Source organism: Paramormyrops kingsleyae, chromosome 2 (genome assembly GCF_048594095.1).
Source record: "Paramormyrops kingsleyae isolate MSU_618 chromosome 2, PKINGS_0.4, whole genome shotgun sequence".
Taxonomy (NCBI): domain Eukaryota; kingdom Metazoa; phylum Chordata; class Actinopteri; order Osteoglossiformes; family Mormyridae; genus Paramormyrops; species Paramormyrops kingsleyae.
In genome coordinates this window covers 13,710,184-13,737,919 of record NC_132798.1, presented here as the reverse complement: position 1 = coordinate 13,737,919, position 27,736 = coordinate 13,710,184, and the positions used below count along the sequence as shown (strand labels likewise).

The following is a 27,736-nucleotide window of genomic DNA, read 5'->3' as shown; positions in this document are numbered from 1 at the left end:
GTCGTTTATGGCTGCTTATTGTAGGTGGGATTCACCTGGCACATTATAGCGTAAAAGTCTGCTTAAATATTGATGATTATTGTGAGTGTCCAATACTCTGAACAGCATTTGCAGACAACAACTTTAAATGTTTATGCACTTGTAGCCAAAAAAAAAAAAACACTTAATGGCATTCATTGTGATGATGGAGTCTTGAATTCAGAGGAAAGTACATTATACAAAACATTTAATATAAAAGGAAGACAAATGTCCAGTTTTGTCCTGTTAACAGAGTGCTAAGTGTTCTAGCATCTAAAATCAGTATCATGAAAGGTACCAACAGCTATTCTGGTGGTCATCCTGTCATTTGAATTTAAGTGGAATAGAATGATGCTATTGTCCAAAGAGAGAGGGAATTTCCCACAGAAGTATATATAGGTATGGATTGATGTATGGAATAGAGTGCAGGGTGGGATAAAGGATTATAACGGTTCTTATTGAAGTAAAATGCAGCTTCTGCTTTCAGTGTAACAAGTCGCAGTACCACAGAACTGAGGAGGATGGAGGCAAATTCATCAGATAAAGCCTCCCAGCATGTTCATAGAGCTATGCAGTCCGCTCGTGGCTTATCGACTGCACGTGTGCAGCACTGCAGTCAGTGGGAGAGATTGTAAAAATCCCAGAGAAAAGCCGCTAAAGCAGTGCAATTAGGGGAATTTCAGTTCATTTAATGAAATGCCAAGATAAATGTACGGCTGCATGCACAGTGATCCTTCTTGGGTGCAGAGTGTAAATGCATTCTTTTACAAAACCATGGGTCATGAACCATGATGCCCTAATCACTGAGCGCACTCATTTTGACTGAACCTCAGCTCTTGATTACTTTATTTGGATAATTATGTGACAATTACTGCAGGCTATCGCGTAATGTAAGCCATAATCATGTGTGCTAGAAGTCGTCATGGGAGGAAGAGTCAAGCGACGCAGCATGATGCCAGATTCAGCGAAAAACTATGCAGAATCTGGTCTAAACCCAGTAACTTTTTGCCTAACACTGCCAGGTAGAGTGTGACTCTGTTTGTTTTTTAACAATGCATTTGTTTTGTAGCCAAGCTGTGTAGTTACACGACTATCTTGGGTTTTCGAAAAATTACTTTTGCAGTTTCTGTTTCTTTCTGTATTCGCCTGTGAGTTTAATCTCAGTATTTGATGGCTGACTACATAGTCCACATTAATCATACACTGATTCTTTCAGGCACTGAGTTCAGCCCAGTATTAAAAAGTGATAAGGGTAAAGTGTCTCTGTGCTTCCTGTACAGTGGGCATTAGAGAGTTTATACATATACAGACACACACACACAAACACACAAACAGTATGTAGACTATATCTATAGACACATATATAAACACACACAGACGGTATATTGGTGCTTTGGTGCAAATGCCCTTGTTTGCAACCCCCTGACACATGCTAAAATGGCATAACATTTGCATTGGGGAGAAGTATTTGTATGCAGTCTGGTGCTTTTAAAATATGCACAACATTTTCTGTAAGTATCTGCAGTGCTTTGAAGCATTGGAGCGTTAGGCCTGTGACCGTACTACCACAGACACAGACACCTTGGCCCAGAAGACAAGGATGGAATTTGTGAATTTGCCTCAGCCAGGAAACACCAGGTCCAGGGTCCTGTTTAATCTGAGCAGTGAGTTTAGCTCAGGACTTGGTTTTGTTTGATGTTTCATCAAAAACATGGGGTTGGCTACCCTGAGAAAACATGTGCAAGTCTACCGTTAGTCAAAGTTTCAGTTTCCTGTTTGTAGTCTATGTTGTGTTTCCTAGCTCCTTGTTTACAAACGTCTTGTATTCTGGCTGATTCCTGAGTCCTGTTTGCTGGTTCTCATTATCTGATTAAAGTCTGTCCTCTGGCCAATTTCTGTCTGATTCTAATTTATCTCTCCAGGTAGGTTCTCATCCTGGCAGTGGGGGGGGTGGGGGGGGGGGTGTTGGCCAAATTTGGGGCTACACTCATTTCTTCCTTATTCTATGTTGGATATTTCAGCAGATAACATGTTGCATAAAGTTGAGTCAGGAATAACACACATCTCCCCATGTGTTACCCAGCCCTGCAAAAGGAAAGTTCTAATGTAACTGAGCTAAAGCACAGTCCTAGGTGGCTCCCAAACACATGTTTTTGCTCCCTCTCAGCTTCCAGAACATCGGAGCCGAACAATAATAATGAACACAGAATACCTGGTACTGGTGTGCAGGGAGCTGGGAGGGAGCAAAAATGTGGACCATGTTGAGAGACACTGAGCTAGAGGAGAAAGTACCAATAATTTGCCCATTATTTGAGTGACATTAGTGTTGGGCATCTTATATTCCACTAACGTCTGTGCTCCAATAGGTTCTGCTGCAGGGTTTTTCTGTCTGTCAAGAAAGATAAAAAGTTGTTAAATTTTAAAACAAGCAGAATAATGAGAAATGCTGGACTTGACTGGGCTGTCAGGCTCACAGTCAGATGCAGCAGACAGGACAGCATGACAGGAAATTCACTGTATTTGAAAACAACTGGAAAGAACCAAGATGCATGACGGTGTATAATTGTTTTAGTATAACTACACTGTTTAAAGCATGCTTCTGTGACTGGCAACAGTGACTTGCAAGGCTTTGTTTGGGAGCCCCTCCCAGGGGCATTTGTAGGTATTGAAAAGATCAGGTGCTAAGTCAAGTTTGCCTGGGGCTTGTTTTTATATGAAACACATAAGTTATTATCAACACAAATGTAATGATCAAGGAAACTGAGGCATTCAACCATTGGCTATTAAATATCACTAGTATAATTAATCATCAGATTATCAAAATAAAAATTCTTACCTTTAGGACCACAAAGACACAAATTTTATTCTACATTATTATATTACAATATCCAAAATCTCAGATGATATTCCATTCCAGAAGGTCGAAATGGTCATCCCATCCTGGGTTATTCCCTGCCTTGCGCCTCTTGCCTCCGGAAGAGGCTCCGGACCTCCACAACCATGAATACAACAAGCAGGTGCAGTAAATGGATAGATGGATATATGATCATATAAATACCACTTTCAAGTTTCTCTCTCTCTCTCTCTCTCTCTCTCTCTCACACACACACACACACACACACACACACACAAATACCATTTTCTCCAGTGGATCCTGCCTCAGCTGACTACAGCAGCTCATCCTAAACATCACTGCCTGCACTGACTGTGCTGTTTGCGGTCTCTGGACAGCACAAATTTATGTAGATATTAAGACTATATCCAAGAAAACATTTTTTTCCTTTCTTATTCATATATAGCATACAGTATATGCTTGTGTTTTGTTCCTCAAGTGTGCTTTGGCAATACTGTTTCTCATGGTCATGTCAAGGGGTGCTTTCACATCATAAGAAGTTATTTCAGGAACCAGAACCTTTTTTCAGAACCAGAAACTTTTGGTGTGTTCACATCACAGATCTGGGACCCCTTTTTTAGTACCTACTCTAGAGTAGGTGTGTTTCTCAATAACAAAAATGCAAAGATCATACTTGCGGTCTTGGCAAGACCGGTCTTACTATCTTGCCTTTCAAGAACAACTTTGGGGCAGAATGAATCATGGGATTCGTCCCATTCAGCGAGGATGCAGCCAATGTATTCTTGATTGTTGGGCGGGGCAAGAATTGGATTGGAATTGGATTGGAATGAAATATGAATGTGGCGAGTCATATGGAAAAAATAAAAATAAAAAGTTTTGAGTCCCCCCCCCCAAACAAATAACTTTAAACAACTTGTTTATCCTGCATTGATTTGGGGTGGCAGTCTAGTTTTGAATTACAGTATGTGTGAAGTTTAACCTATGAACTTTTCTCCCAAGCTTATTTAGCATAAAGGTCCTAGTTTGGTTCACTTTCACATGAAAGTGGCCAGTAGCTACATAAGTTCCTGGTCCAGACAGCCCAGGAACTTGTAACCAAGGACCAGGTTTCGGTACTTCGATTTAAAAGTCCCTAATACTGCAAGCCTATTTGAACTGAATTGAATACCCATGTCCAGTGATTTACCTTGAGTTTTCTTCTTAAAATAGCCAAGAAGACTATATAGGTTTTTAAAACCAAAGCTTTTCATCTGGGTGCTCACAACTTCCAAGTTTTTTGTGCACTGTGTAGTGTTTGATTACTTCCCCGTTCTTTGGACGTTGCAAGTCAATTTCCATGCTGTTACACAGTCTCTGTGTTGATTTGCTATAACACCTCCTTTTTAAAAATACTTGTGGCTACCTAAGAAACTAATGAACTGATGATCCTCACTACATCTGTAGTGCAAATAATTCCACGGCCATGGCAATTACCAATTCTGCATATGGCTAGAGTCAGCCATGTTCAGTATATATATTGACTTTGACTGAGCCCCCTTATGCCAGTCAGGCTCTATACAGCTGCCTAGTTTCCTATGCCTGGATCCAGCCTTGGTTAAAGATCTTATTTGTGGATTTGAATCTCAGACAACAGTCATGGTCTGATATGACCACGCTACACATTGTTGGATTGCTGTTGATGCCTGTCAAAATTTGCACACCAATGAGTTGATCCCAGAGCTGAGCACACAATGCTTCTACTTATGTGTTGGGCGGGGGGGTGGCACATCTGGCTCTGTCACATTTGTTTTGTCTCCATTATGCCAGCAGGTGTCGTTAGCCATGCTGTTCCCTCTACCTTGTAGGCCACCACATACCTCAAGGGGTTTATTGAGTGGTTTAGAAGCTGATACCTCTGCAGTCATGATTTCAAAGCTGGCCTGCTTCCCTGTTGTTTAATTTATTAGGTTTATTTTATCATTAGCTTTTGGTATCATTTATCTTTATCTTTGCTTTGTGTCCCTGTTTAAAGTCTTCCCTGTCCGTGCCTTGTTGAATTATGTTCTGCTTTGGTTCCTAGTCTCTCCTCAATAGTTTGGTAAGCCCTTAGTACTTAGTACTGCACTACTACAGTAGTGCAAACTTATTACACCTGTTTCTTGTTGCCCCACGCCTGTCCTGATTGGTTGATTTGGTTATGGTCCATACCTGCCCTTTGTTAGCCTTGTTGTCTGTGTGTATTTACAGTAAGTGCCTGTTCTTGTTCTGTTCCTTTTACGGTGGAGCATGATAAAGGAAGGACTATCCATGTTACAGCTCACAGCAAACAGGGGACTTTATGGTTACTTTTAGTTGGTTCTTATTTTTCCTGCGTGGTCCCTTATTTTGTGGTTTCCCCTTTCTGTTCTGTTTAGTTAATTAAGTCCTCTGTTTGCTGTGAGGTGCAGCGTGAATCATCCTTCCTCTATCATGCCACGCCATAACACTTTTGTATGTTTGTAGTAAAGGTGGAATGTGTAGCACAGTTTGTTTTTATCTGTCTGGAAATCATGTCTTGGGGTTAATCGCAAATAGTTTTATTCTTATCTGTTATTTATCATATCTCACACCTCCTTGCAATGATTATTTTCCCATCAGTTATCAGCGGGCATCTCCACAAAGTTCTCATGCTCAATCATTTCTGTCTGAGTGGTCAGGAAAACATCTGTTGCATTTTTTTCTTTCCATCAGCTCATGTTGCTAATTTAATCTTCGTTCTGTGTTAGTTTTCTGTTCCTATCTCTTAAGTTAGACGGCTCGGTGCTCACCCGTATATTAAATCAGCCATAAAATACCCTCAAAACAATTATTTATCATCCAATTTACCTCTTGGTTACCTTGGTAAGCTTCCTTATCCATGAAAAGATTGGTTTTAATATTTTTGGTGTGGCTTTATAGACCTTTCTTTTGACAGCATACCTCTCATTTTCAATACAAAAATAATGGTAAAATAAACCTCGACAATTATATAAATAAACTGAATTGGTCTTATCTTGCCTTACATGTCTGGGCATGCCTCGCCTAGTGATTGTTTTTTGTTTGTTTGTTTAAATAGAGGTTCCAGATGCAGTATACAAATTTATGTGGTGCTTTTATGCTTTTAAACTTACAAACAGTTTGGTACCAACCGTAACACCATAGGAAGGTTAAAGCTGCCAATCTTCTGCTAAACGGTAGTTCTGGTCAAGTCCCCCACTGCTCCAGTTATCTTTCTTAAGATCATCAAGTCATTCCCTAATGGGCCAATAAGACAACTCAAAGGATTTTTCTACATGTAAGTTCAGCTTAGAAGTTTGTGATTTTTGGAAAAATAAAGATCCAAGCATGACTTTTTCCTGTATATGTTACCCATGTAGGGAGTCGGGCAATAAAACACTGGAAATGCCACAGGATATGAGCAGCTTAATCACGGGACCTATAGTTCATCTTATAGGTCTGCAGAATCCTCGTTTGTGTGGTTTCCCAATAACAACAAATCACAAACACAACTTTCTTTAAGCAAGTTGCTCAAGATTATTCTTACCTTTTCTACAGAATATTGTATTTAAGTTATTAGATGTGAATGGATATCAACTGGATCATTTTACAAGAAATCCATAACAGGAGACCAAATAAGAGTCCAAAAATGAATAGAAGATCTTTGAGGTGACAGAGCACTGCTAGTCTGAGGACTTTGAGTAAGGCAGGGGCAGCAATGTGCAGCTCAGCAATTGTTCTGAACGTCAAAGTTAATTAACAACAGGACAGAGTAGATAAGCGATGAAGCGGTGCTGACCTTATATGCTCTACTGTATATCTAACTGGAACAAGCAAACAGGAAAAAGCAAAGCCTTGCATGTAAATATCACTGAGGCGCTTCCTACACTCCCCACTGATACAACTACTCTGCAAATTTCAGGACTCTCATGCAGTGTTTACTGTCATACAGAATCCAACAAACAAACATTTAACTTATTCTGTACATTTCATTTTTTCTTGACTGATGCAAATAATAAAATTCTCCAACAATGACAATGCTATGTAGCAGAATATCTAGTTATAATTAGGTATAATTTGTTTGTCAAACTATCATACAACTTGCTTGCTTTCTGGTCAAGAATGTAAGTATTGCATATTTTGTGGTTTTGCGATCACCATTCATAACGGGGCCCTTTTGCTATATTTCTGTTATGATACAGATTGAACAGAGAAATTAAGAATGCACTCCTCATCTTTAATATGAATCCATGCATTACTAAGGCCAGTTTACAGAGCACAAGGATGAAACGTATACCTAGTAAAGACTGTAGTCCTATGTCATACAAAATCATTTTACAATATGGATCAGTTACTTTTTTAGTAATGTTTATCTGTGAAACTGCACCCTAAACAGTGTTAATCTTATTTTAAATTATGAAATCTTTATTTTAACACTAGTCGCATCCTTTCACAATGTAACTATTGCATATGTGCCCATTGCAGTGTCACAAAACACAACCTCACCCCCCCCCCCCCCAATGCTGGGATAATGTGGTCCCCTTCAATGTCAAACTCCTTCCTATGACACCACTGCTCTCATGGTACCAGAAACAGGAATTCCATCCATCCATGCATCTTCCTGCCATTTATCATGCTCTGGGAGGCATGAAAGCTATTCCAGCCAGCATAGGAGAGCAAAGGCAGGAATACACACAATATCATTTGTTCCACTCTATCATAGATATGCATTTGCATCCAACAAATAAAAAATGAATTAATTTCTTACAGTTTGTATACAAAAGTTCTTAAAAAATTTTAATTATATCAAGGTTCATATGTTTCAGGTGTTAAAATACAAAAAAAATTGTAATTTTATTTTACCAGTAGACCTATGCTAACTTTATGTTAACTGTAAGATGCTGTTCATGTTACGCAATTGATATCACATACTGTATTACATAGACTCATCTGTCACACAGATTATTTAATTCTCTGTGCATCTGTATGTATGGAATTTTCATCAAAAGTCTGAATAATTATGAAGTTTGATTCTATTGCATCTTTGATTTCTGAGTTACATTCTTTCATTTCATCCTGCTTTTTGTGAGTTTAATAATTCTAAAATGGAATAGGGAGAGACTGGTCAAGCATTTGACACATTCTTCTTGAAGCTTAATACACAACAGATTTGTGAATTTGGCCTTGTTCAGTATTGTTTATGTTGCAGGTACCACTAAGTGGGGATTGCAGGCTGTTAGTGTCTATTGTAAACATGGTGGGTTGATTATGTATGTACACAGAAGAGGGATTACAGTATTAAATGTTCAGATCCATGCTGTGAAGTTGTGAGCAGAAATCATATACAGCATTGCAAAGTGAAATTGCAGTATGAGTGTTACCATGTTGTCATAGTCGGTAAAATTTGATTGGTGCAGACTTTTAGCTCTCATCATTATCTTCTTTAATTGACAGGACTGGTTGAGCAAGTTTGGGTACCTCCCACCCCCAGACCCTGTAACAGGACAGCTGCAGACCAAGGATGCTCTGACCAAAGCTATAAAAGCCATGCAGAAGTATGGTGGCCTGAAGGAGACAGGGGAGCTAGGTGAGTATGTCTGTGTATGTGTGTGTTTGTCCACCTGTCCTTCTTCATGACTCTATATCAATGAACATCTCATCTTCAGATGAAGAGACCCTGGTCCTGATGAAGACACCGCGCTGCTCTCTACCTGACCTTTCGCAGTCAGAGTCACCTCTGAGGCGGCGGAGACGCGCACTACCATCTCAGACCAAGTGGAGCAAGAGGCACCTGTCTTGGAGGTATCCTGGAGCACAGTGCACAATTACAGACCAAGGCAGGCCTAAACAACTCACTACATGTTATTGCAGAAAGCAGAAGACATGACACCTGTGTTTGCACATTATGTCTTAATCGGTCAGCACCACATAGGCAACAGCAATATTTACAAAACACATGAAAGCAATTTGGTGCATTTGAGTTTGATGCCCCGATTTCGCCCCAGAGCTCCCTGATCTAAGGCAGCACAAACATTATAGCCAAATGACAATATAATAAAACTTCAATCACCTTTAAAACAGCGGAACCTGGCAAGTCTCAGTGTTGAATCACCTCCAAATAATATCCATCTGCTGGTGGACACTTTAGGCATGAAACACATAGGCTATTGGGTTCCTTGGGTCACTCACCACCTGAGTGTATAAAATCACACACATCATTCTGCTTCAGAGACCATATTCCCCTATCAACCAGCTATTCCACACAGTAATTCTTAAATGAGCAAAATGCTTTGAAGGTCAGAGAATCATGTAAATTCCCCTGTCAGAAGGATGATCATGAATAATGCTACAGCTGCTTCTATCATAGAATACTGATACTTTATTAAATCCCTTTGTGGAAATTCTCTTTACACCTGAGCAGCTGATTCCGGCTCCGGAAGATGTATGAACCTATAGAGCTTAGGTGCAGGCCTAATTTAACACGCCCGATATAGACAATCAGGACCTTCAATAGCATCTCAGTCTTAGAGCCATTGATGTTGAAGCTATGCTCTGATGGGTGGTAGATCTCCAGGAGTAGGAATGAGCACCCTTGGCTTATCCCGTCTCACTCTCCATGAGACACACATACAGGTGAGAGCAAGCCCAGGGTCTGCCCTGGAGCAGGGGGTTAAGCACCTTGCTCAAGTGCCCGATAGACATCTGACTATTCTGCAGAGGCTGGGGATCAAACCAGTGATATTCTGATCACAGGCATGAAAAGCCATGCTTGCAGCATACATAGTTCTTGAAGGCATGTATGTTTGATAGTATTGCTTATATTTTTTTTTGCATGAAAAAAATTACACCAGTCTTGAATTTGGGTTTTGAGGTATAGGTTCAAGCAGATATTAGGAAATTTGATAATTTTAGAATTTATTATTCAAAACATCATTGTTTTTCAATATATACTTGGCAATTTTACTCAGTACACCTAGGTAGTGCCAGGATGTTGGCAGTTTTGCTTCCATAACTGCTTCAAAGTTGGATGAGCTGTGAGCACAGAGAAGGCTTTTACATCTCAAAGTTTTATCAGTCTGTTACATTTGAACTTGAAGCCTTCAAGTCTGGCCATTGGGCTCTGACCTCTCTAATTAATAAGGTTTTTTTTGCTGACAGCTCTGCCATAGACTGGATGTTTTCGTGTATTGCTCTAAGAGGATGTCCTTCAAGAATTGTCAGCTCTGTTGATGCCGGATGTATTGACACTGCTGCTGATGTTCAAATGAGGACAATTCATGCTTTTGAGAGTGCCTCCGCAGTGTGGCATTTCTGCAGATGTAATTTACAAACACAGATAAAATGTCATATAGTATGTATTTCTCAAGCCCAACAACGCAGAATGTTTATAGATGGTGCCCCAAGATTAATCCAACAGGCGAAATGATCCATAAGAATAGAAAAGGAAGTAAAGAAATAACTTACCTGGGCTAATGGGTTGTACAAAAATATGAGGGCTTTAATGATTTTTCCTTCAAGGGCAGAAGGTTTTTATGTATTTAGAACAAACATACATGCATTAGCTTTGCCTCCATGCACCTCATCTCTGTTAAAGGGCTTTCAGTAATATGTGAATTTCACCTGTCTGTATACCCTGTGATGGACTGACATTCAGATGAATGGTAGATGAATGGAAGTATGGACCATACACAATGGTGTTAGGAAGCTGCTCGTCTGTGCAGGTTCCTCATACAGTTACCTCAACCAGTTAGAACCAAATGCTGGTTGGCAAGAAATGTTTTTCTTTCTTTTTTTTTGCAAAATGTATTAAAAGGGCTGAATTCAAACATACCTATGCTGTTTATCCACAAATTCAGTCTTTGTCATTAGATGACCACTTTCTCTTTTGCACTTTTATCTGTGGCACGTCTTGAGAGATTTTTACATAAAATCCTTTTACATAAAGTCAGCGATGTTTAGATTTGGCAAATAGGGAGGCCATAGTGGCTTCTGATTTCAGCCTGGCCTTCATGAAACCCTACTTGAATGGGTTTAATGGTGTATGCAAGGGAATCATAATCGTACAATTCCTCAGTGGAACAGTTTTCACAATAGGGTGCATCTGGTCCTGTAAAATGGCTCAGAGTTCATGGTCCAGCAGTGCACCTATCAGAACTAATAAATCCCACAAGATATGGCTACCTATTCCAACAGACATATATCTGCCCAGATGTAGAAAATGCAGATGTAAAAGGAATCCAGGGTTTATGCTTCCCAAACCAGGTTACGTGCTGTGCATCGACTCTTACGACATGCATTCCTTGTCGAAACCTAGTCACAAAGGTGGTAATTCAGTCCTGTAGTAATTACTGAGACCATATTTTGGTAACTATCTAGCAAAGCACCCATAAATTAACTGCTTAAATAGGTTTAGTTACGTCTATTTTCTAGATAAGACTGGTTTTTATTTTGTTTCAGTGTTTTCTTCAGGGCTGCATTTAGAGTTTCAAATGGCTGTCACATCCAGACATTGGATGACAACCCCCTACTTTACTTGATAGAAAACAATTCAGGGAAGGGGTCTGCGGAGGGGATTGGGGTGGGGGGGGGGGCTCTGTCACATTTCAAATAAGAGAACTGCTACAGTACTTCCCACTACCAAATGTGGATTTGGGGATTTGTATGTAACAAACATTCAAACAGCAATTTGTAAGGCTGCACGTTGTGCTTAACCTAGACAATCTGTGGAACATAAAAAGAAGAATAAAAATCAATCCGACAGCAGACCAATAAATATAGTGAAGTAACTGGTTTCCATTGAGAGTGGTCTGTTTGTATTGAGGTCTTCATCTACGAAGCCGCTGCTCAGAACAGAAGTAAATGAGAGGGACAAAGAAATGTGCATCTTCAGCAGAATATATTCTCCACAAAAGCATGAGAGACAGGAACACTAACTAAATATAATACCAATGGAGCAAGTCTAAGATAGACAGCCTCTCATCATACAGAACATTATCCCATCGAGTAATCTGTGCAGTGTTAAGTACCTATTGGTAGTGTTGTCTTTTAAGTCTATACATCAGGGGTGGCCAATTCTATCCGCAAAGGGCCAATGTGTATGTGAATTTTCACTGCAACTTCCTAATTAGGTTACTAATTAGAAGACTGATTGGCTGAAGAGTCCTCACACCTGGGTTTGAACAGCTGACCTAAAGGTTATCCCAAAAACCTGCATATACACACCGGCCCTTTGTGGATAAGATTGCCCACCCTGCTATACATCTTCCATACAAAAATAAAAATCTCCAGTCTGTTATGCTGACTTTGCACCTCGTGTCTCACTCATCTCATTAGATAGTTTCAAAAGCGAGAACAAGCTTGTAATGCAGCGTTCATTTCTGTTCCAGACAGAATCGATTAAACAGAATTATAGGGTACGGAACGGCTGGCTCTAAAACCTGGCAATAATATGCTTACAGTACATTTATATCATCTGGAAATCATATTTTAGACTTTGTAATGCCATTAAGTCCTTAATTTTTGGTAAATTGATTTAACACATTTTCATACTTTTTAACGAATGGCAGATACTCTGGTCCAGGAGCAGAAAGAATCACAAAGATAAGATAATTAGAAAATTCTCCATCATGCCAATATGCATTATGTAACAATAAGGCAATGATCATGTGTAACTGGGACTTCCCCATAATTTTATCATATTGACTCTGACTTATAATAAATAACTGTAAACTGATGGAAAAAAATACTACTTTATAAATCTAACCAAATGACTTTGCTCAGTTAGGTTATCTTCTTAGTGTGGGACTTTCAGATTACTGACTATGTCAACATTCTTTTGTCACAAATGCGATCATATTCAACATATTTAAAAATTAGATTGCAGGAATGGCATCAGTGTGGGGAATTAATGCGAAATCCTGAACAGAGTAATTAAGAATAATCCTGAAGACTGCATTACTGTTAGTACTTAAGGAAGAACCATAAATGGAAAGTAGAAGTACAGTGGCAAAGTAGAACAACAGTAAGGGCAATGTGACCCTGCCTGGACTGGGGAGACTGGGGCCCTGCCATAGCACTGTGACAATAGGCTGTGACAATCCTGCCACCAACCCCCAAAAAACTGGTCCTCCAACTTGCAGGGCTGGATGCAGTTTAACGTCATACCCAAGATTTGTGGTAGAAAATGGATGTATGGATGGATGGATTGAAGGAAGTACAGTGGTGTGGTGGACAGCCAGGGCTTTGAATCTTTCCTCTCTTCATGGCGGTGGAAAATAGATGTTTACCCTAAAACAGGGGTGGCCAATCTTATCCGCAAAGGGCCAGTATGTGTGCAGGTTTTTGGGGTTAGCTGTAGGTCAGCTGTTCAAACCCAGGTGTGAGGACTCTTCAGCCAATCAGTCCTCTAATTAGTAATCTAATTAGGGAGTTGCAGCGAAAACCCGCATACACACCGGCCCTTTGCGGATAAGATTGGCCACCCCTGCCCTAAACCATGCTGTTTCCTCTGTGTTCCCATAGTCAAAAGGCTTGACAGTAGGTGATTTGGTGTATGTAATCTGCCTATGATTTGTGCATGTCTGTGCCCAGTAAAGTACAGGAATCCAGAGTGCCCCCCCCCCCCCCAATACCCTAAGCCACAATTACATTTTTTTGAGGAAAAACTACTTGTACCTATTTATCAATTTTTAGTCTCATGTAATATAAAAATTTGCAGGCACTACAAAAATAATGTTATATATGTGAGATTAGAAATTCTGTGATGTGGGAATTCAGGGGTATCATTGGAGAGCTTTTTATGGCTTAGTATTGTGAAGGAATATATGGTTAGTGCCAGATGGAGATAAATGTCTTTGATTTTGCATTTTTGGTAACTTGTAGAAGTTATCTGATAGACAGCAATGCATGGCATTTATATATTGAAAGAAACTGAAAGAAATTGAAATGGAAAACCATTGCTTAGATTATGATCCACTGGATAAACACAGACATAACAAAGTTTTAGAGTCTAATGCTGAATGTTTCACGCTATTGTTTTTCCTGCCTATTTACACTGTGATTGCTAAAATGAAATTTGAGAATGAAACTTTAAAATGGCTTTTTTTGCCTCAATTAACAAACCTGCACTGTAGCACATCATTGTGTTTACAGATTCAATTTCCATCTGTTTTGACGGAGCTCGACATCAAACATACATATACAAACCTTTGTAAATAAATATTATGAAAATATAAAGTAATTGTCTTTGTAATAAATGTGTTTTGTTATTTCTAGTAGAACTCCAGCCAATTTTTGAGTGTTTTTCTATCCCTTTATTTATAGGCTTATAATACATAAATAATAAAATAAATATTTTTTCTCAGAAGGGTAGTACGTGGATCATCGCGGACGCGAATATATGCTTTGTTTTCTGTCTAAAATGAATAATATCAATGTTTCATGGATTATTAGGGGTGCGTTTTGGGGGGAAATGCTTACAATAATTGCCTCATTGCACACAGGATTACTCTGGAATACTTTAGTGCAAAGTTGCAACTTGGGCAACTGGATCGAGTAATTTCTATCAATTCCAATTATATGCAATTCATTTATGTGTGCTATGCCCATCCAAAATTACGAGCCTGAGATTAATAGGCGTGAAAATCAACACATTTTGCGTTTGTCGGGTTCTAAGGGTTAATAGCTCTGAAAGTCAGGACCACGGACTTCAAATTTATGCAAGTACCTACAGGGAACCAATAAAGAGAGACGAATGTCATAGTGGTAGGGCTGACAGGGAAGACAAGAAGTTTGGTTTTGCAGAGGTTTCCTGGGAGGCTGTGATCCCTTATCCAGACTGCAATGTCAGCAGGGCATGCAGAGATCTGAGCAGAAAACATGGAGGAAAGGTCAGGTGTAGCTGTGTATCATTGGCAGAGTAGTAAAAGTAACAATGTGACTAGATTATCAACCTTAGAGAAGTATTGTAAAGAAATAAAGAGGAGATAAGCCTTGGGTGATACTGTTGTACATGACTTGGACACTTCTGCGCCCTAAGTCACTTGGAATGATCTGCCTGATAGGTGTGAGTGAGACCATCTCAGAGCAGGTCCCTGTGATGCTAAGTTGAGAGAGGACATTTAGGAAGATTTGATGCTGCACTGTGTTGAAGGCGACAGAAAGGTCTAGTGGAATCAGGACAGCTGTCGGAGATACTGTCACTGTTACTTGGAATAAGCTTCAGACTGCCTGCAGCACTGTATTGGATAACCACTTGGATTATGAATGTATGGGAGGTAGAAGGTTACCCATTTAAAGAGATGAAACAGAACAATTCCTTGTATTAACAGTTATACAGTGATCCCCCGCTATATCGCGGTTCAGCTATCACGCCCCCGCTGTATCGTGGATTTTCACCTATCGCTTTTAAAGCATATGGGAGGGGTATTTTAAGGTGGGGGATCACTGTAATAATATTTTTAGGAATTTATTGGACAGTGTTTAGATGTAGTTAACTGAAACTGCCAGGATGGGTGGAGCTGCTACTTTGCAACAGAATTGTTTACACTCCATCTGGAATCCCCCCTGCAGGATCCGCACTTTCCCAAAGGAGTCTCACCTGCTGGGGAGGGACACAGTGCGAGCCCTGATGTACTATGCCCTGAAGGTGTGGAGCGACATCGCGCCTCTCGACTTCCACGAGGTGGCGGGCAACCAGGCAGACATACAGATCGACTTCACGAAGGCCGACCACAATGATGGGTACCCCTTCGATGGACCCGGAGGCACCGTGGCGCACGCCTTCTATCCAGGGGACCGTGTCACTGCCGGGGACTCCCACTTCGACGATGACGAGGCCTGGACTTTCAGGTCACCAGGTGAGGAATCAGTCTCACTCTACTTTATAAATCTAACCAATCTTATGGCCAATCTCAATCAGCCTGTCCAGTAGTACGTTCTGTATCTACTATTCCGTTTTAGTCTGTATTGTGTTATTTTGGTCTTTTTGTTTACCCAAGTTGTAATGTGCCATTAAATCAACTTAGCAGTCACATTTCCTTAGTCGGCGTTTTGAAAGGTCACTCTTCATAAGTCTCCATCATGGATGTGTATATTTGTCGCTCCATCGCCAAAGCCCTGCTGAAGACAATCAGAAATCTCAGCACCATCATTTGTGATTTACAAGACTCGTCAAGCTGAACAGCATGTGTCATAATGGCAAAGGACATGGGTTCACAATTAAACTGCAAGTTAGTCATGTTGCAGTACAAAAACATACCGTTTCAACTTTTAAAAATGAAACATTTTAAAGTGAAACACTGCAAGATGCACTATTCTTTCATGACGGGGCCTACATCAGGGATATTCAAAATTCATAGAGCCCCAGTCGTTCAACCATCACCCCCAGTAAGGTCCGAACCATGAACATGACATCACACATGACTTTGATTCTGGGGGCTTCATGTCAATCCAAGAAATGGCCATTTTCAAGGTTTTCAACCAAAGTCTACACAAGTATATTTTCAAACACGAACATGACATGTTGCAGTTACGTTCATCGCATTTGCCTGGTATCTCGTTTGCTGCTCTATTACTTTGCACAAAGGCATAGTATCAATTCAAATGGACAAGAGGCTGAAGCTAAATGACCCACAGAGCCCTGCTGAGTTGGCCACTCTTTGTCTTTTCAAAAGTCTTGTAACCTAAAATTCAAACCTTGAATTTATTAGCAACACAAAAAAACACCCAGTGGTCTGGATTTTAATGTCTCTGAGTTCGGATTAGGACCACTGGTTTGTGATCTCTGACCCATATTAAGAATACTCCAAGCTGTTTCAGAGTGAATTATTTTATTGGCGTCAAAAGAGAACAGAAAGATGAATGTTAAAGCAAATGACATGTATTAATGCCATTATTCTGACTTCTCCATTGAAGTGCTTGGACAGATCACTGATGATGGAGGGATTTTCACTGCACTGTGAAGAATCGGTGGAGCTACAGTAGCTCTTTTAGGCTGTCTAGTAATTTCAAGGGAACTACATGTTTATTGTAGTAGCAAACTTGCCTTGAGTAATGAACTTATTTAGTTGTCTGCTAATGCATTCAAATGAAATGCTAATCAAAGCTGAAGCCAGTTTTTAACATACTGTACATGCAGAGAAGCATATTGTGAAAATATTGAAGGGTGACCATTTTGAATGAACAATGATTGCGTAATTGCTGGGGGAGATAAGGATATCTCGGGGGAGGGGGGACAAGCCCATTACTCACCTGTAAGCAATTAATTGTTGATTGAGAGTTAATGGGTTATTGATTAATTATCATTTCCCTATGATAATTTAGGTTGGGTGAATGGCAACAAAGGAGTCAGAGTTTCTTAGGGAGAGTGAGAACATTAAAACTAGGGTCTTTTAATAAACTCATTTAATAAGCTCTCCACGTTTTAAACCTATTTATGACATGAATCTGTTCATTTTCAATATCAAAGTGACATTTTTGCATATTGCAGTAAAGAAATTATAATTTTGGCATCTTTGAGTATTGTGTAACTCCTGCACATATCCATTGCCTTGTCCTGCACATATCCATTGTTTTGAAAGCCTTTCTGCCTGCACTGTGACAAGCTGCTGGCCATTTGACATTTTGCACTGGCACAAAATCTTAGTGAACATGCCCACTTCCTTCTGTCAGATTTGGCCATGACAGGTGGAAGACCATGGGATTTCATGCATAATAATCCACTAGGAAATTCAACTGAAATCAAGGATCCTCAGTTATTTGTCTTTCCAGAACTTGTTTTGTCACATCTCCATGTCACAAAGCCTGCCTTGAATTTTTGAAGGCTCTATCTTCCGCCTGTGCAACAATGTACACAATGTGTCTGAACCTCCAACTGACAGTGTGGGAATATGTGGACTGGTCAAATGAAAATAAAGAAAAAAAAAATGAAGAAAATTGTTTTTCTGTGACTGCAGCATAAATATCTATTCTGATTTTTTTTCAGTATTTTGCATAGCAGTAGCCAGGAATTTTAAATGTAATATAAAGCCAGCTAACTGGCTTTGAGAATCCCAGAATTATTTTGTAGCCTTCTGAACGTGGCAGATTTATTGTCTAATCCAAAAAATGTGAGACCAGGGGCACAGAGGACCCAAACACTGTAAACAAGTAGCCAAAACATTATACAAGAATCAAAGTTGGGATCAGAAGTAAAAGTTGTAAATGAGGGAAAAGCAGGGAAGATAAGCACTTGGTTGTCAGACATGCCAAATGAAACCTGACAATTAATAAATCAGATCTGCTGGGTACATATTAGCAGCAGTTAGAACATGAAACCAGACAGCTGTCAGAATTCAGTGAGCTTGGCTGGGCAAGGGGGCGTTGTCGTTGCGAGCAGTCCGGCTCCTCCTTCCAATCAGATGTCCATATGCTAATATTTCAGGCACATTTAGAGCCAGTCTTAACAAATTTCTCCACAAATGTTCCCAGAAAATAGGGGGTACGAATAACGTTTTTGGCGAATCCATTATTGATGAATATATGGAAGAATGAGGTAGCATTGACTAATCCTTAAGGCATAGTGCAGTACTCATAATGTCCATCCTATGTGGTCTGGAAATCTTCCAATTATCTCCATGGCAAATCCAGACTTGATTTCTAAGCATCATAGGTACAGCTTTGTAAAGATAGTGGCCTTGTCAGTGTGTTCAATAGTGATTGTGATCAGGGTAATAACTACAGATTCTTAATAGTAATGACATTTCGGTTTCTGTATAAACATGGTTTGTCATCCATCTTTTTTCCCCACAAAAAAAAAACTCAGCACAAGTTGGTTATGCAGTGGTAGTTAGTGGCTCTTTGTTTCTCCAACACCTACGAATCTTCATAAAGGCTGAGATACATACTTAGACTTTTTCTTGAGTGGTCTATACACCCAATATAGTCTACGGCTCCCACTAACGACTGTTTTTCGATGGATTCATTTATCGATTGTTTTACCAATTGGTCGATTAATCTAAAGAATTAACTCTTCTTCTCTAATTGACCGTTTAATTTTATTTTGACAACAACAAACTCTATGTCATTGCAGGGCTTTAAATAATGGACTAGTGCCACCGTGGTTACGCCATCGAAACTTTGCACAGTGTACAAACCACCTTTTTGTTTAGTGATATTTTGAACCATCCATAATTACATAGTGGAATTAAAGGGAAACATTTGTTATAATGGATTGAAGAGTTTTAGAAATCATAAAGGTAATTTCTTTAAAATGGGCGTGGTGGTGGTGGGCAATAAAAAAATAAATAAAAATCTTTAAAATAAGAAAAATGAAGTGTTGATTTAAAATACAACCATTTCAATCGTGACCCTAATATAGTCAGACCAAGTTCCTTTGCCTGTCAGTCTATTACTGGACTGTAACGTCTTAGTAACCCGGATCTAGAAAAATTATTAGAAGAAGAGATTAGAGAGAATATTCATTGAAGAACAATGCAGGATGGAAGAAAAGCAATGTTGGCAGGCATGCCTAGGTAACTGAAGGGAGGATGATGGTACTCCTGGAGTAATGCAGATGAGCCCAAAAATGTGAAAAAAAAATTAAGAGAGGGGATCCAGCGAAATATAATTATGAGCTCAGGAGGGAAAATATAACACGAATACACTAGGCAAAGTGAACTATGATGCAAAGCAGGACAAAAAGGACAGATGAGTACTGTCTGCAGTCAGGTAGATAAGCAGGTGAGTAAATGGCAAGACTTAGTAATGTGCCAATTTTAACAAGACTGAGCAGTTACTAGTATTATCATACAAATATATGTGCTTTGTGTACAGTTATGGATAAAGTGGTGCGTAACTGCTTCTGTTTAATTCTATAAAACAAAGTTAGGAAGCACGAACTGAAGGTGGCTGTCAAAAATGGTTTTAATCGTGCTACTTGGCAGCAAAAATGTATGTTACGTTTATCCTCATTGGCTTCCTTTCCCAGACTCCTTCGGGATGGACCTGTTTGCGGTGGCCGTGCATGAGTTTGGACATGCCATCGGCCTGGCTCACGCCTCCGCCATGGCATCTATCATGCGGCCATACTACCAGGGCCCTGTGGGCGACCCGCTCAAGTACAGCCTCCCCTACGAGGATAAAGTCCGCGTCTGGCAGCTTTACGGTAAGAAGACTCTTCCCTCGGCCATCTGTCCGGCGAAAGCAGGCCAGGTGTTTTCCTTCTTCCTTCGTTATCCCTAAATTAGGATCTTCATTCCGATTGGATAATGTTCTTTGTCATCAGTGGGCAGATCAGTCTAATTTATTTTGAATGTCCTGCTTGCCTGCTCCCTTGCCCCTAAATCAGCCACCAAAACAGGCATTATTCTTCATTTATCTTTGTTTATTGAGTAGTGTAATGGGATAAATAATAAGCCTGAAAATCACTTCACCTTCTGTTAAAAGTTTCAATGTTTGTTAAATACCTACCATTCCAGCCTACAAACTACAGGCCTGTGGGTGCCTGTTTCTGTCTAAATAGTACTGGATCAGGTAGATAATTATTTAAGTCAGTATTTAAATACTTGAAGCCAAATGCACTATGGCAGTTACTCAGTGGAACCAGTTATGAGGAAATGGACAATGATATCGTAATCCAATAGAAGAAAATATTATAAATCAAAATATGTTGCCTTTTCAGTCTATTTCCTCTTTTGGTACTGTATGGGTGGCATAGTGGTGCAGTGGTTAGCACTGTTGTCTTCTCCCCGTGTTGTGGTGGGGTTTCCTCTGGGTACTCCGGTTTCCCCCCACAGTCCAAAAACACACTGAGATTAATAGCCCAGTAGGTTACCAAATAGCCCGTAGGCGTGCTTGTGTGAGTGTGCCCTGTGTTGGTTTGGTTAGCTTATATTGTCAAATACTTTTGATCTGAGTCCATCTTTGCTTGGTCATGACATATAAAAACAAGTGATGGATGTAGCTGGTGCACCAGGAAAGTGGAGTTTGTGGCATTAGAGCCCATAGACCCCTCCCACCTCTCAAAATCCCCCATGCTGAATGAAATGGCTATGAAACCGTTTTCCACCTGTTTCTCCAGGGGTGCGGGATTCTGTGTCCCACACCATTCAACCCGAAATCTCCCATGGCACCGATCCCCCTATACTGCTGGACCTCCCGGAAAACCGGTCAACAATACTGTGAGTAAGATGGAGTTGAGTGCAGCTTTTGGCTAGGGTAACCAGATAATCCATGTCTGGGAGGATACTTTGAGCCAGGACATGATTTATAAACTACCATTTCAATAAAAAGGACCTTGATTTCACTTATGCATGAGTTCTTGCTGTATGCTGATTGGTCAGTCTCCTATAATCATGCATCATGCAAATCCCATGATTGGCGTAATGATTTTATCACTTGAGCAAGGCCCTTTACCCAAACTGCTCCAGTGACTGGTTGGCCCTGCTTTTCCAATTGAACAAATTTTTGTATAAAAGCATCAGCTAAATAAATAAATGTGCATTATAAAAAGAAAGATCTGGGGATTTATGTTAAATGCGATATAGCCTTATAATCCGTAGAACAAAATCCCATGGAAGTTGATAAGCAAAACGCTCTTGCTGATTAACTTTTAAAAAGAGGCATTTAAATTGGTGAAAAAAAATCTAAAGGTTAGATTTTAAGGGTTTATTTTATTTGTAGAGACATTTTTAAGGAAAAAAAAATCAAGATCAAGATTAGGAACATTTACACAAACAAGTATTTTGGAGACTGGCATTTGTGGTACTAAGTAGATGTTTCTTTCATCATTTTCCAGGCTGGTTCATGATGCCCCAAAGAGATGTAACACTCATTTTGATGCAATGGCCCAGATCCGTGGCGAGGCCTTCTTCTTTAAAGGTATATTGGGGGGGACAGAATTGATGCTAAAATCAGCCAAGCATTCGAAAACTTTCAATAGAACTTTTCAAAATTTGTCCTTGCAGGCAGGAGGCTGCAGCAGATCCAAACGCTGCTATCTTTTTTTTTCAAATCTTTATTGCACAAGTACAGGTTAACACTAAAACAGGGTACATCAATTTTCAATACATTTTGTTTAACATTCCTTCTCTCCCCCCCTCCCCCTACTCTCTATCTTAATAGTAAACCCGGCTCAGACTCCTAGACAGATTTACTATTTATTAAAAACAATTGTGCATCCACAAGTGCAGAAACACTCACATGTCAGACTTCTTGAAAGCAATTCCCAGTTATTTACCATTCACACCCCTTGCTTCAGTAGAAGCTCCATTTCCCTCCCTAACCACCGTCTCCAGATACGGAAAAATTACAGTCCATACAGCAAAACAAATTACTTGAAAGGCAGTTTGAAAATGAAAGTGTTCCACAGTCATTTTTCTTCCCTCTCTTCTTTGTTTCTTCCTTGGCAATACATGGCAAAACAGAGCGATTAAAACTACACCTCACAAACACAATCATAAGAATGGATGTGGCCAGTTCCACCAAAACACCTAATCCAGTTTGTTCACATAGTTTATCCCACAGACACTTACAGTATGTTCTAGTTCTGAAACATATTTTTACCTGGAAGAATCAGTTCCCTTTTGTTAACTTCCCTTAACAGGAATTAAAGAAGAGTTAAGAATACATGCTCTCTCTGGGTCCATGTTTCCTTCTTTTAGGGATTTATTTCTGGCGTCTAACAAGGGAGAAGCAGCTGGTGTCCCTTCATCCAGTTCATCTCCACCGGTTCTGGAAGGGTCTGCCCGATAGTCTGGACAGCGTGGATGCCGTGTATGAAAGGCCAGGGGACCACAAGATTGTCTTCTTCAAAGGTACCCCTACGATTCTGAGGTCATTGTGTTTCTTGTGTTAAACCCAATTTTGCTTACTCATTGGTCCCTGTGATGCGTCTGTGCTGGGTGAATTTGTTTTATGATATAGATATGTTACCTTCTCTTAGTTGCCAGTACATAAATGAATCCCAAAGTATGCAGATTCATCCAGAGGAAATTTTCAGCTGAAGCTGTAGCTGAAGTATATGTGAAAATAACAACTTATTGTGAAAATCACAAGAAGATACATAATATCCCACACAGATCTGAGCCAGTTAAAACATGCATACATTTAAACCGCATTATATTGCATACTCATTGTGATTGTTCTGAAATTAATTGAATGCTTGTCAGCTTATTAAACATGAGATGAACATACTTTATTACAAATGAGCTGCAGATTTGAGAGTTGTAATTATTATCCTTTTGTTAATAGCTGTCTATTAAAAATGATGGCTTTATGCACTCAACACATAATCTGTGTTTTAATATCTCACTATTTAGCCAGATATTGTATCAAATATTAGCCTAAAACATTTATTCTATAAAGCAACATTATGATTAAAGCAGTGTCTGTCACGCTATAAACCAACATTATGATTAAAGCAGTGCCTGTCACGCTGGAAGGCACCCGGAGCACAGACAGAAGCGCAGGATGCCAGGAGTCGGGGAAAACGCAGGGTTTAATCAAAGTAGAAACAAACGAACAGGCAGCAACGCAAGTTGACAATACAATGACCGGACTGGGGAAACAAACTGAAACGCGGACTAAATACATTGAACTAATGACAGCAGCAGAAAACAGCTGGTAAACACGGGGATTCCACACGAGGTAAATGAGGGGGTGTGGCACACGGAAGGAGCAGACGATCGGTGCAGGACAGGACCCCCCCAAAGGCGCACACTCTGGGCACGCCTAAGGGGAGCAAAGACACGACGGAACCTAGGGAGGTAAAAGCAAGAACATCAATGGGGAACAGGAGGAAACACAGGGGGCACAAAGGGACCAGGTGGGAACAACGGTGGAGCAGGACAAGGAGTAAATACAGGGGGCAAGGAAGCTAAGGGCGAGGGGAAACGGGGAGCTGGAGGGACCCTTGGCGGGCGTAAGGCGGAGGCCATAGGTAGCGAAGAAGAAGACGAAGGGGCTGGCAGAAAAGGAGAGGAGAAAGCCGTAGCTGCTAAACAGAGGCAAAGCCACAGCCAGCTCAGATGCAGGAATGGGTGTGGGACCTGCAGGTGATCGAGGAGTCACAGGCGGGGGACCCACAGGCGATTGGTGTCCTCTCCCTTTCCGGGAGACCGAGAGACGGGAACCCGGCTGAGATCTGCCACGATGAGGTGGCGGTCGGGGTGCTCCACTGGAGGGGTGTAAGGGGACAGTCAGGATGATCCCCGAGGGGTCCCACTCGAGCTCCTCCTACAGCTCCATTAAGGAAAGAGGAGTGGTGGTCAAGCCATCAGGGACCACCTCGGGGACAGGGACTGGAGCCAAGAAAGTGTGGGAGCCGCTGGGCGCGGAGCGTCAGCCGCTGGCACAGGATGTGCTGGGGGCAGAATGTCATCCGCCCGGACTGGGGCCTCGGAGGGTGGCGTGTCAGCCGCCAGGATGGGAGCCTCACAGGGTGCGGGGACCTCGGGCGCCAGAACAGGAACCTTGGGCGCGGCACAGGAACCTCCGGGGGCGCAGCCAGAACGTGCGGCGCAGGAACCTCCAGGGGCGCAGCCAGTATCGACAGCGCAGGAACCTCCGGGGGTGGCGGAGCAGGAACCGCCAGTGTAGGGACCTCAGGGAGTGGCGGAGCAAGTAATGCCAGCGCAGGGACCACGGGGGGGGGGGGGGCGGCGCAGCACAGCAGGAGCAAAGCAAAACCATGGGGAGCAAAGCAAAAACTGGAACCACAGGGAGCAAAGCAGGAACTGGTACCACGGTGGGTGAAGCAGGAACTGGAACCTCGGGAGCAGGAACCATGGGAACTGGAACCTCAGGGGGGAGAGGGGGAACCGCAGGTGCAGGAACTTCGGGGGGTGCTGCAGGAACAGCAAGCACAGGAACTTTGGGGGGGCGCTGCAGGAACCACAGGCGCAGGAACCTCGGGGGCAGGAACTGGAGCAGGAACCTTAGTCGAGGGTTGTGTCTCAGGGGAGGCAGACGCGCCTGCCGAAGAAGCCTAGCTGCTCTGTACTTAAATGGAGCAGCTTCCTTAGGCTCTTCGCCATCGTCTCCATATCATTAGGCAGGGAAGTTGACATGAAGGCAGTTAACTCCTCTTGCAGCCGTTTACGGAGCGGGACATTCCTCTGGGGAGGTTAACGAGGGGGCGTGGCACACGGAAGGAGAGGACGGTCGGGGCAGGAAAGTGTCTCTGTATTGTTAATTATTGTTCACCGAATGATGTATGAGTGTTTAACAAACCAAAAAAATATTCAAAGAATTAAAGTTTTTTTTTAAATTTAATTTCTCACTTAAGACAATAATTCCAATAAAAACATTCAGCCTCTAATATGTATTTTTCTGTTTATCTTTTTTTTTCACGTGATAGGCAGAAATTGAGCACCAGGCCAGAAATATTGTATCTCTAAATATTTTTATGCTTCTAAACATTTTTGTGGTGTTATACAGATTAATTTTGAAGATTTCTAATGTGAGAATTCCATGTAGATTGAGTCCATGTACATTTGGAACAACAGCCTTCTTTCTATGGGTTACAGCTTGTAATTCACGTCTGATGATTGACATTTGTTCCACAGTGATGGGCACAAAGAAATTAACATGTTTATATTGTAAGCAGTACAGTTTTAAGTGAGCACATATGTTCATACCAATCTTTACACTGTTTAGTTCAATATACAAACACAATGTTTGCCGCATTATTAGGCACTAGATGTTTCTTCATATTTGCTGTTATTCATCACGAAGCTACAGCTTGCTAGAGCACGCCTTCTGTCAAGTTTTTCTGGCTAATAACTGATATCCTTTTGAAGAATAAAGATCTCCATTTCCGCAAGTAGTCATTAGGCCAATTTATGCTAAATATCACTGATTATTGAGTCATTATGAAATTCCTAGAAAAATGTTTCTGGTAGTTTGGTGACACTGAATGTTTTGCACTGCAGATTCATTTATTGATACTTGTGTCCCGTCCTCAGGGTTAAACTACTGGGTTTTCAAAGACAACAACGTGGAGGAGGGCTATCCCCGACCAATCAGTGACTTTGGCTTACCGATGGAGGGTGTGGATGCTGCCTTTGTCTGGCCACACAATGACAAGACCTACTTCTTCAAGGGTGACCAATACTGGCGCTATGACGACTACCTGCATCGGATGGACCTCGGCTACCCCAAGGACAGCGTGCTGTGGAAGGGGATCCCAGCACAGCTGGATGATGCGATGCGCTGGTCCGATGGTGCGTGTGGTCCATGCAAATCATAGCATATTAGCGTGATAGCATGTTACCGTTGCCAATAACTCAGGCTCGTTCCATCTGTTTTATCGGCAGGAGCCTCCTACTTCTTCAAGGGGGCAGAGTATTGGCGCGTGCGGGGCAGCGACATGGAGGTAGAGGCTGGCTACCCACGGCCCATCGGCAAAGACTGGCTGCTCTGCGTGGACATGCTGTCGAACTCTCCAACCCTGGAGGCCAATGGCACAGAGACCCACTTGCGTGGGCAGCACCGCGCCAGCCACGCGGGAAGCAATTACGAGGTGTGCTCCTGCACCTCCGACTCGGCCGCCCCACTTTGGCCCCGCGTATCACTCCCTCCGTTCGGGCTTTTGGTTTCCCTCTGGATATTTCCTGTGGCCCTCTCTGCACCACCGTGACCATGTGACACATACATTAATGACACACCAACCTGCAGAACCTCTCCTTTTTTCGGCTCACTTTCATTCCCTGTTCGGCGATTCTGACTCGCATCTCGCCATCGCCTGCAGTGTGGACAGTGGGAATAAGAACGTTTTTGTAACGAGTGTCAGTTGAGGCTTGTTAGTTGGTTAACAGTTGTGTTACTGTACCAATTGAGTCTTGCCGGTGTGTGTAGATAAGGGGGAGATGTGACAGTTTGTGTCCTTTGAGGCTGTCACAGTTATACCCAGGTTAGGCTCAGAAGAACATATACCACTTAATAAGGATTTCTGTCTATTTTCTTTAAACAAAGAATTTTTGATTATGTTATCAGACAAACCAACTTTTATTGTCCATCTTGGGGTAGTGTCTGTATATTTTGTGTTTTCAGTTGTATATTGTGCATAGCCTGTCAGCACTCTTAGTTAAGACATAAAAGTGGTCTAGTTGTTTCTAATTAACACAGGCTTACAGTCATGTCATGACAGGGAAAGTGTGTAATATATTCTCACAATACCTATATAAATGCCTGTCTGCAGTGTCCCAATGCTTGTTAAACTGGTCCAGGTCAGTGGGAGCGTTTGTTATTTCCTGAGAAATTCATCTTGCTTTTTTTATCTTTAACTGTACTGCATATGAATTTGACGCCAATGTTCAATACTGAAAAAACACTGAAGTTGTTCTAAAGGCCTGTTATACGAAATATGTCTATATTTATGAGAAATGAGAGATCACAGGTCAAGTGTTTTTCAAATTTCTGTAATATTTTTGAATACAAAAAAAAGCAACAAGCTGGCGTGCTAAGAGTGCAATGATTTTGTGTTAAAATGGCACAACGCAAAATTAATACATTCCCAAAAGACTACAGAGGATCTTTACTCACAGATATTGGATTATATCATGAAAAGAAGCAGTAAAACTCAGTTGTAGATAACATGAATTATACATTATAACTATGTATTAAACATACCATGCAGTCTGCGATGCATTTAAAATATGATAAAATATTATACCCTTATCATAATGAAAGACATACAAACTTTATGGAATATGTCATTACATTATCACATGGCTCAAGGTGACTATAGGAACACTGTAAGTCTGCTGATATTCAGCAATAGCACATCCATCTGATATGCTCATCCTCGTGAGGTTGGTCCCGATTTGCTAAGTAGTGACTCAAAGGTTCTTATCATCTGAGGACTGGACCTGAATCTGAATCTCTTCTCCT

The 27,736-nt window shown here is 41.2% G+C and overlaps 1 protein-coding gene across 1 annotated transcript in view; it reads left to right on the top strand.

The window, feature by feature from the left end:
- LOC111856541 (matrix metalloproteinase-17-like) overlaps positions 1-27,284 on the top strand; it is a 49,530-nt gene extending 22,246 nt beyond the window's left edge. Inside the window, exons 2-10 of the mRNA XM_023836580.2 lie at positions 8,321-8,453; positions 8,533-8,668; positions 15,437-15,723; positions 19,833-20,009; positions 20,925-21,024; positions 21,642-21,724; positions 22,507-22,659; positions 25,810-26,067; positions 26,161-27,284. Coding sequence (XP_023692348.1) covers positions 8,321-8,453; positions 8,533-8,668; positions 15,437-15,723; positions 19,833-20,009; positions 20,925-21,024; positions 21,642-21,724; positions 22,507-22,659; positions 25,810-26,067; positions 26,161-26,483 — 1,650 coding nt within the window. The 3' untranslated portion in view covers positions 26,484-27,284. The remainder of the gene's footprint in view (positions 1-8,320; positions 8,454-8,532; positions 8,669-15,436; positions 15,724-19,832; positions 20,010-20,924; positions 21,025-21,641; positions 21,725-22,506; positions 22,660-25,809; positions 26,068-26,160) is intronic.
- Positions 27,285-27,736: the final 452 nt, after the last annotated feature.